This window comes from Dermacentor silvarum, chromosome 8 (genome assembly GCF_013339745.2).
Source record: "Dermacentor silvarum isolate Dsil-2018 chromosome 8, BIME_Dsil_1.4, whole genome shotgun sequence".
Taxonomy (NCBI): Eukaryota; Metazoa; Arthropoda; class Arachnida; order Ixodida; family Ixodidae; genus Dermacentor; species Dermacentor silvarum.
The window spans coordinates 80,487,947-80,499,034 of NC_051161.1; the positions used below are offsets into that span (position 1 = coordinate 80,487,947).

At 46.7% G+C, this 11,088-nt stretch overlaps 1 protein-coding gene across 1 annotated transcript in view; it reads right to left on the bottom strand.

Moving 5' to 3' along the window:
* LOC125947680 (serine/arginine repetitive matrix protein 1-like) overlaps positions 1–798 on the bottom strand; it is a 45,117-nt gene extending 44,319 nt beyond the window's left edge. The window contains exon 1 of the mRNA XM_049672897.1: positions 261–798. Within this exon, the coding sequence (XP_049528854.1) occupies positions 261–798 (538 nt within the window). The remainder of the gene's footprint in view (positions 1–260) is intronic.
* Between the last annotated feature and the right edge of the window lie 10,290 nt (positions 799–11,088).

Here is an 11,088-nt window from a genome sequence, read left to right on the forward strand (position 1 = left end):
TTCTTTCTGGGCATTTAAGGCTTAGATATTACGTTTTTCTGCGGTATACTATAGAGACGTTCTGAGAGCGGTGTAGCACGTCGTCCTGCTACCACAGCCAGAATTGTGTTCTCAACCGAATGATTTGTTTTAACCCATGCTTCACCCTGTCGTAAACTGAAAACGCAAACTGAAATCATCCTAGAGTTATACTGTCCCTCATATAGAATATTCTCACGCTGGTGTGTTCCAAAAGGGCTGTGAACTTCTCCTTGACTTACCTCCATAGGCGCCGTAGTATCCCCACTCGTACTCCGGATTCCAGGAATCACGATAGCGCCTAGAATAGGGTCCATAGTCCAGGTCAGCCTGAGTGCTTTTTGATGCAGCCTCCGACTTGCTTCCGCTTACCTTACGGGTCTCATACTTTGTCCCGCCTTTGGATTTGATTCTCCAACCCCAATCCGCATCCGCCAACGCATTCTTAACATTTTCTACTCGCTTGCCGTCCATCTGAATTTTCTTTCCTGTTGGCACTGCAGCTTTCTCATTGGTCGTCTCCGACTGAACATTTTTCTCCGGTGATTCGTTGGGCTTTTCTGTTTTTGTACCTGCAGTCATTTGCCCCGGCAACGGCATTGCGGATTTCGCGGTCACAGATTCCTTAAGTGGTTGCTTTGGAGGCGATGCTGGCGAATTCGGTTTTGGGTCATTCTTGGAGGCTTTTGCAAGGGACTGCACAGGTTGGCCAGCATCGCTGCCTTCCTTTGGGATAGAAACACTTTCTTTCTTCTTGGGTTCACCACCCTCTTGCGACATCGTAGCCTTCGGCATTTTTTTTTAATTCTTGCCCTCTCCTAAAGTTGAAAATATCGCTTGCGGGTCTCCCAGCAGTTGTTTTTCCAGCCGTTACGAGTAATCCTGCAGTAAATACCACAGGATCGATTCTTTGGAGAAGTTCTGCCTCAGATTGCTTTGATCCCTGCAATCAAACAGTTAAATAAATAGTTTTGTCGTGCATTAACCACGGAAAACGCTAACATTAGAAACCTAGCCATTAGAATCCGTCGCTGCCAAGAAACTATGGAGTTAAATACGGCTTTACGGTTTCGTAATTATTCAAGCGCCGAGTAGGAAACATGACACTTGCTGAAGAAAAGCAGCAGGTTACGGTTGCGCAACTTGCTGCGCAGCGTAACATCACATGCTGTCTTTTCCTTGTGGTGAAGTGCGGAAGTGGGCGCCACGTCGGAACGTAAACAAAATACATTTGCAGTTCCTATCTCGGTAGGCGTGGCAGATCTTTAGGCCCGTATTCACAAACGGAACTTGTCCTTAACTTATGACTTAAGTAGCCGGTCGATGCTTAACGTGTTTCGCAGACAAACCTTGTACTTAGGATAAACTTTTATCGACACTTGACTGCTGGAAAGTTAAGTACAGCCATTGGGGCAATCTTAAGTGCGACTTTCGCTCTCGCCTAGCCAACAACATGGTCGACTGTTACGGCAGCCTCGCCGACCTCGGCGATTGCGCCGGACGTGTGCAGAATATTTTAGAGGATAAGGCATACCGATACGCGCCGCCGCTACGGCCACGGCTTAGGGATCGACAGAATCCCATGGAAGTATACAACGACGCCGAATTCTCGTGGTGGTACCGGTATGTAGCGGTATATATCGTGGCGGTACCAGCACTTTTTAAGTTGGACCCACGTCCGCAGCGTCTCGTTATGGCGGCAGTTGAACTAGTCCTTTATTTTTTTTCCACGACTCCCGTTTTCGACTGAGGGATACAGCGTCCGTTCTCTTGTTCTCGACCACGTTGCGATGGCGCGAAACGAGCTCCAGGAGCACGGCGCGTTGTTTGGAAAAATTTGTTGTCTTTTTTTCCATCGTCTGCGCGGGTTCAAAACACACAACACGCACACACTCTCTACGCACAAAGACTGCACGTTTCAGCAACAAAACTAACAAAACATCTAAAAAAGTTGGGACGGCGACACACACAATCGCAGTGGCTACGGGAACCAAAGTGAACTTGGAGCTAGACGAGTTTGCGTAAAGCGCTAAAACCAAGGAGTTCTTTGTACTTTACTCAGCAGAATGCGCGTGCAAGTACTGCAACATTTATATCCGAATTACTCGGCAGCAAAATTTAATTTTTTTACTACTGAACCGATCGCACACGTAAATTATTTATGGTTCCTCGACACCAGACGACATACGTGACCCGAAAAGTGTTACTTTCGAAAGTGATACTATAGTGTGCCGTTTTTGAAGTACTCTCATAAAACTTTACTAACACTTCCACTTGACTCGCACTTTTTGACTCCCTACTTAAGTTCCGTTTGTGAATACGGGCCTTAGTAGCGTATTTAGGTTAACATCGTTCATGCGTTCGGTGGCGGAACTCCGGCCTATTGATTACGGTTAGTTAGTCATTAGCCCTCGCTTTCCGCACACTGACAGCACTGAACATCTGACGACTGTTCGGCTAGGGGGCTCTGTCCCCCGCTTACACTAACGCCACTCACAAATGTACCATTTAGGAAGCAGGGTGCTTGAGCGACCCTTTAATGCGCCGTTGGTTACAATAAGGACCAAAGTAAGGTCCTATAGCAAGATGGCCTGTCGTAGGCTATTGGCATGGAGGAAGGAAAAATATAGAAGGGAGCATTACGTCACGCAGCCAGCCTTCACAAGCGAACGCTTCGTGTAGCCAGCAGTGGTGGCCGAACACGTGACCTCTTGCATCGAGATCACGGAGATTCGATATTTGCCGAGTCGTGTCGTTACCGGTAGTTTTTATTCGTTGCGCGCTCGGCCGGCAGCTGCTCACATGCAGGAAGGAAAAAGATTTTTCCTTGTTTTTTTTCGTGTTTTTATTTTTGTTTATTTCAAGAGTTTCAAATGGTTTTGAATGGGTACTGAAAAATTATCAACCATGAGTACTAAAACCTACCAAGCGCTCTGACGTATCCTCCGTGCTCTGACGTTTTCACCACTTGTTGGGACACCACAGTGGACCTACCACGTTGCGAGGGAGCCTACCGCGTTGCCGTAGGCTCCCTCTTATCTTTTTTCTTCCTCCATGGCTATATTGGCAGATGCGTAAGCTACCGATAAGGCTAGCAACGAGAAGACACAGGTTTATTCAAGAGAGCGTGCGGCTTGAGAAGCCAGCGAGCATGGAAGCGCGTCGAACTGAAGCTAAAGGACAGGAAGACGAGGACGCCACTGGAAAGCAACACACCCGTAGAGCACTGTAAAATAATTTACCGCCTATTCACTTTTGAGGGTGTAAATTATATTACAGTGTGAGGTTCACGTAAAAACAATTTCTGGGAGACAGTTGAACGCTTAATAAGGGTTGGCATTCTCATATCGCCGATTTTTCTATTTCACAAAATCAGTTCATGCGTTCTCACAAACTCAAGAGTGCACTGTCATAAAACAATTAGGGCTATTGTGATGTGGACCTGTGAAGTTGGAAGTCAGTGCTCTGAGGCAGTACCGCATGTGTTTTAATGAATTGGCGCACGTAGTAAAGAGCGAAGCGAAAAGACGAACATGAGCAAACAGGACACAGGATCATCTGTTTCATCGTTTTTGTGTTTCCTTTACCTCGTTATGAGATGTGCTAATTTGTAAAAACATTATAGAACACCAACTAGCCCAAAACTACTATCCTTGCGCTTCCACTGGTCCGTTGGGAGATTGCTATTCACTACTACGTTTTGCTCGAAAAGGCAGTGCGGTTTGGACTAGTCGCGCAGAAGGCGCGTCATCGCCCAGCAGACAACTGCCGCTATAGGATCAATCACACAAACTTCGTTAGTAAGGAAAGCACAGTAGAGAAACACTAAAGTTTCCTTCTCCCCTCCTTCGTTTGTTTTTTGCACAGAGTGCTCCAAGCTGGCGTGACCAGCTTACTTGGATGGGAAACTTCTCTTCTGCTGCCGCCGTAGTCGATTCTCCTCTTCCATCAGAGATGGGACGCCATAGACGTTTGCACTTGGAGATATGACTTTATGTACACAATATATACATTGACGGCTATTTACAGGGAGTCTGACGTAACACTCGACGTAGCCGATAGTGCCTAACACCGCTCGTACGTCCAGACCCTTAGTTTACACTGGAACCGGCGCCTTAACTCGGCAGAGCCGACAGTGCAGAGCACCTTTCCTGCATCCGGAACCCTCGTGAGGCGTCGGGAGAACGGTTTTAAGCCTTCGGTAGCTCCTCCCGAATCCTCTCACGGCAAATCACGACACCCCAGTGACCTGATTGGGTCAACTGGGCTGTCACTCACTTGTCACTACTTTTCTCACTCTCTCCCTGTGTTTTTCGGAACATTCAGAGAGACAGGGAGAGAAAGAAAACAACAAACAAGAAACAAAGAAACAACGCACAAACACTCCCACTCTGCGACATGTTACAACATCCCGGCGTTTCCCCCAGAACACTGTCGGTGAAAGAAGCGCTCCGTTCTCGTTTCTTAATTGGAAGTTGCCCACGGCATACCGCAAAGGCCACCGCAACGATGCGAGCCCATCTATGCACCATGCCGTCCCGCGCGCGGTCCGTCTCCGGCGGGCCCATAAAACTGTCATCTCAAAGACGGACTGCGCCTCTGATGCCAGCCCGTCGCTCCCAAGCCCGCGCGTCGGGGTTACGCGACCTCACCGGAAGTGGCTTCCTTGCAACCGAGGCATGCGCATTGACACCCTAATGACGTCTTGCAGGTGGACCGCCTTAGGCAGCGCGCGAGAGGGCACCCGTTCGCGCTTCCGTTTGGGCCTCGGGGCCAAATAGCTCCAAACGCCACCCCATCCCCCGCGTCCTCATACCGCGTGCGCGCCATTTTACGATGCACTGGGCTGGAGACGCGGGTTCTCTGCGGTCGAAGAGCGCCTCCTGACCCACTAACAAAGCCCCCGCTTGTTTTGCATTCTGCGAGGCTAGAAACGGCGACCATTTACGTTTCTGGGGCGAAATTACTTTTGATGGCCTCCCGCGTTTGTCAACATCCTTTACACAAACATAGGCCCGTATTCGCAAACGAAACTTAAGTAGGGCGTGAATAAGTGCGGGAAATGTACAAGTGTTAGGAAAGTTTTGGGAGAGTATACTTCAAAAACGGCACTAAGTATCACTTTCGAAAGTAACACTTTTCGGGTCAGGTATGTCGTCTGGTGTCTAGGATACGTAAATAATTTAGTTGTGCGATCGGTTTAGTCGTGAAAAAAAATTTTTTTTGAAGCTAAGTAATGTGGATATAAATGAGGCAGTGCTTGCCCGTGCATTTAGCTCAGTAAAATACAAAGCAATATTTGTTTTTAGCGCTTTACTCAAACTCGTCTGGCCACAAGTGCACATCGGTTCTCGCAGCCACTGCCGTTATGTGCATCGCCGTCCCGGCTTTTTTTTTTTTTTTTTTTTGCTTAAAACATGCTGTGTTTGTGCGTAGAATAGTTAATTGTTGGCCTAGTTGGTTTTCCATAACTGAACAAGTCACTTAGCGCCATAAAAAAAAAAAAAAACTCGGACACAGGAAAGGGAGACCAAGACAAGCGCTTGTCTGTCTCCTTGCCTGTGTCTGTTTTTTTTTTTTTTGCGCTAAGTGACCTGTTCACTTGTGCGTAGTGTGCGTGTGTGTTGTGTGTTTTCAACCCGCGCGGACAATGGAAAAAAAAGAAAAACTTTTCCGAAGAAGAACGCGCCCTGCTCCTGGAGCTCTTTTCGCGCATTAATTAAATTATTTACAATAACGAGGTCCCCGGTGACAACCTGAAACGTTCCGGCGCCGTAGAATCGCACCGCGATCAGAAGCTTATATCCAAGAATCTGACTGGAAAATCACAAATAGCCCGCATAAAATGTATAAATTAGAACAAATTTTTAGTGGGACAGCTACTTGACACATATTACCATGTCCGAATGAAACTCGAACATTACAACGAATCTTTGCATAAAAACGAATGCGGTGTTCCCTCTTACATTGCTCACGACTGTACTCTGTCGATTCACCTACCGGGTGTTCAAATTTAAGCTTTACGGAATTTAAAAAAAATCACCTGTGGCAGGTAGCCTAATTCTTATCGCGGAGCAGGGCTATTCGATGAGGCGGACATTAGTGGCACGAGACATCGAAGCACATATTCAACTAAGTAACCAAAATTAACTAATGAGATTCTTAGTTGATTACCTTACGACACATATTGCATTTTACGAGTTGTAGCCGGTGAGTTTGCAAGACGCATCCACTTGAAATGAATTTCCCCGATGACACCAAGTTTCGAGATATATTTCCCAAAGTGTGGGACGAAATACATGGGCGTTCCAGTTACGTTTGTGCTTCAATGTATAAAACAGCATTTTGGTAAAAAAGTAAGTGGAACAACAGTGCATTTTTACGGCGAGTTTGATGGCGCATATCTCCAAACTGGTTTTATTCTGGAAATGCATTCCGAGTGGATACGCCTGACAAGCTCAGGTGTTACAATTCGTAAATTGCAATATGTGTCATAAATATATAACTAACAAGTTAATTATTGATTTTTTTAGTTGAATATCTGTATCGAGTTCTCGTGCTACAAATATCCTGTTCATCGAATATTCCAACTCAATGATAAGAATTATGCCATCTGCCACAGGCGATTTTTCAAAATTCCGTAAAGCTTACGTTTGAACACCCGGTATATAAGAATTAATGTATATAGCATTATAGAGATAAGCTTTACGTAATCTTGCACGAAGTGCAGACTTCAGTGATCTCATTTCCAAGAAGCGTGAAGCAACTTCTATCTACAAAGAAAGAAAATGCCTGAGCATCTGTGCGGGTATTCAATGCAAAATGAAGGTACAATTAGAGCGACACTTGTTTACCATACAACAATCATAAAAGTGAAGCCTTCAAAAAAGCTCACCTGAGCTTCGAAAGTCCTTCTTCTTCGTCCGTCACGTTCACATGCAGCACGCATTTCATAATAGTCTCGTGCTTGTCCTCGCTGATATCTTCGCTGACGGAAGATAAAAATGTGGTCAAACTCCGACTACAGTGAGTTATTATGGATAAGGTCATTTGCCTTCTTTTCTAATTTTTCGTGTTCTCACACCATGACAAGCGGTTTTCTGTGGTTGATGTTTCGAATGAAAAAAAAAAAATAAAGAACACAATACAACTTTTGAATAGAATACAAAAATGTTGTAGTTCTGGAGTGGACCATGGTATGTTTGACGTTTGTTCTTCAGCGTAATCAAATGCGTTCCTAAAAGTACGTGCCCTTCAAGATCAGTACATTTTTACCAACAACTTAACTGAAACATCATTTTATGGCTAAACCGGTGGTCAGATTTTCCGGAAAAATAAATATTCTCTTCTTTTTTCTTTGTGTATGTTATTGAATTGTACAGTAGTTCCTTATATTAAGACGTATTACGAATCATTTCCCCTTACTACTTCACGGCTAATACCCGTAGAAAAGATGCAATGAACACTAAGAGTAAGAACGTGGACTTTTTATTACGCATTTAACACATGAACACTTAAGCGCACTGAGACATAAACTTTTGTTAACATTGCACATTCTCTTCAATTATGCAGCAGCATTCTTCCCGATATAAAAAGAAGTATTTGCGAGTCTGCGTGAAATTTTCTACATGGTTTTCTGCCGTGTAAGTATTCTTAAATGACAACACCATAACTGTGTCGGCAGCCTGAGCCTTCACAAGGCCTATTGAAGTCGGTCAGGTGTAGGCATTCTTGCTTCCATGTATTCAATTTAGAGCTTGTGGGATACAGTGTGCCGAGGACAACATTTTTGCTTATACCGTTGATAAATTTGAAGCACTCATGGGATGTAAGGGTGAAAAGCGACAAGAAAAAAAATTATGCTAATGCAACGTGCTGTGGAAATAGCTTCAAGCGAATGCTTCATAGGTGTATACAAGAGACACAGTTCTCAAAATTTTCAACTATATCGCTCAAAGATGGCCACGTGTTCACCAAGAAATGCCTCTGTCTACTTAAACGTGTGGCGATCCGGCACCGCAGACAAGGTCGATCGAAACGAAACTCTATTGCACGCCAGGCATCGAACCGAGCTCGCCCTACATGAAGTGTTTCTGAAAGTACCTGTTTGCACCTGCAAACGACACGGTGCAGTACCGCTAGTGCCTCATCATAGCGTATCGATGCTGCCACGCTTCTCGTTTACGAGCCAGTGTGTGCTCGAGTTTTCAAGCGAAGATTGTATTGGCTCACAAGCTTCGGTGGCGTTGTAGTAACGCAAAAACTCACGTGTGGCGCATACCCGCATTGCATATGCGGGTATGAGCCACGGACAAGAATAAAGAAATAAAGAAACAAAGAGCAAGTGCGGGGAAAGCGGCACCGGCGCCGGATCACGTGACACGCGCCACCAATCAGGGTCGTTTGGTGTTTCGCGGGGAGGGAAAAGGAAGGAAAGGGGTTAGGCGCGCGCTCCGCCGGGGTTCCCTCGTTTCAGATCAGTTTTGGCGTTTTGGCGGGCGGATGGGAAGGCCGCGTGTGGTGCGTTCCTCCGTGGAGCAGGCTGCGTTTGAGAAACGGCGGGCGAACTCGCTAGTGAAAGGGCTCGTCGTCGACGTGGCGATACTAGCGTGAGGGCTTCCGACGCCCAGGTGTAACGTCAGCGAAAAGCCGTGGACACTGAGTTGCGGGAGCGCGATCTTGAGGCAAAACGTCAGTGAAGATCCGCTGACCCCGAGTTGCGGGTGCGCAATGTTGAGGCCAAACGTCTGCGTCGTCCAGCCCTCCAGGAACTAGACAACGGTGGTGCACGCCTCGGCAACGCTAGCGCAAACTTCCCCGGGGCGACGACCATGTTTCAACGCCGGTTTCTTAACCGGAACTTCGGAGCCTGCTGCGGTGCGTGTGACCGGCTGTGGTTCGAGCACAACGTTTTCCTCGTCAGTGCAATTCGTCCTGAGGAACACCGAAGAAACACACAGGCTTCGATTACCCCCTTTTCCTCGACGGGGGAGGGAATGATGATGATGAAATAAACTTTCATGTACGAGACAGTGTTCTCGAACGCTGGAATCAGGGACAGGGGATGGTCTAGTGATTTTTTCGCCCTTCATTCGCTGCTTTGTATTGACCATTCTCGATGTTCACCATGCTCCTCGCTGCCCAGGTTATCCTCACCCCCCCCCCCCCCCCGACTCAAAAATACGTAACGGGCGCCATACCGCAAAAAAAGGTAAAATGGTAAACCACGACAGCATTGTGATGCCATCCATGGAGACCAAACCTCACCTCGAAGCAAGGTAGTGGGTAGTGTGGTTGTGTGGCAGTAAGTATAGAAGGGGGAGGCTTGCATCTACTCGGCAAGACAGCCCGCAACCACAATGTTCGGGGAAGACACCACAAATTTTTCTCCGACAAGCACAGCGACAGATATCCGTTGGGCGTCTCCACCCCGACACGCGAACGCATAACTTACCATTGAACGCAGCGTCCGGCACCCGCTGTCTCGCCGCGACACACTCAGCAATTGGTGGTGGGAGGCGCGACTCTCCGAAAGGGACTTGGGAAGCCAATTACCGTACCAAAACCACGATATGATTGATTATCAGACACGCCGTTGTGGGGCACTCCGGAATAATTTCGACCACCTGGGGATCTTTAACGTGCCCCCATTGCACGGAACACGGGCGTTTTTTGATTTTCGCCCCCATCGAAATGTGGCCGCCGCGGCCGGGATTTCATACCATGGCCTCGTGCTTAACATCGCTACACCATATCCGCTAAGTCACCGCGAATGGTACAGCCCACAAACTGGAAGGAAGAACTACGGAAACATTCACTTTTAAATATCGGAATGGTACACATGGAGTACACGAGAAAAAGAGGGGTAAAGGGGGGGGGGGGGCGATTTTTGTTAGTCACAAACACATGAAGACAACAGGCAATACCGCCAGTGAGAGAGATAACTTATTTGAAAGAAGGCCGAGAGGTCGGCCTGAGCTAGCCCTCTCTAGCCTGCGCACGCTGCACAGGGGGAGGGGGAACGGGGACATAAAGGTTTCATATGGGATGATGATGGCATTGAAAGAGGGATGAACAATGGTCAAAGAAAGTTCAACATTCTGTTGATAAACATTTATACATGTCACTCACGAAACCATCACCTGGTTCCAGACCTTATCGCTGTTCACTAGTTCAAACGAAGCTTCAGATAAAGGCGCTAAGACGAAGCTGGTGTGTGGGCTTCTTGTAAGTCGGAAGCAGTTAGCCGGTGAAAAGCCACCGGGGAAAATGTTTGTAGTTTTAATCAAGGTGCAGAAAACGATAAGTTAAAGAAAAATTAAAGTGGACAAGAAGTCAACTTGCCGCCGGTGGGAGCCGAACCGACCACTTCCGCATTACCCATTCGTTGCACTGCCAATTGTTCTACGCCAGCGGGCGTTCCCAAGTGCGCATTCCTGGGTGTTTATGTATTTGTACAAGTTCTTACCGAGAAGTCCTATATGCCACTCGTAGCGGAGATCGCGGGCCATGCAGCGGTGACAGCGACGATAAAAATTACTTCGACGACTGCAGCGACTATGGTAACGACTCGGCCTGCCCTTGAAAGCGTCTGTGGAAACCTTGCTTCCCGACGACTCCCGCGGACTTCATTGTTAAACGTAAGTTTTCGTTTGCTTTTAGTTTTCTTTGTTAAACGCGTTCAGTTCTGTTCATTCGCTCGTGTCGTCTTTTTTTTGTACTTTTATTGTGTTATTTCATACATAAACATACGTATATGAAGCCCGTCCAACAGCTCAATCCCTCCTTACCTTCTCATCTTAATTTTATCATTAAAGTGATCCTCTGCGACATTCATTTTATTGCAGTGACCATAACAAATTTATTTTCCGCTTTTTTACTAAATTAAAAGGTAGAACAACATATATCATGAAGCCCAAGCTTGCCGAATCTCTCGTGTGAGCGTAAGTGATCCGATGATAAAGTGAAAGTTGAGTCTCATTCTATATGCATTAATCCATGCATTGCCTGATTCATGGTCGCGCCGCCAGAGTGATTTACACCGATTTAGTAAGGAGCTTCAATAACAAC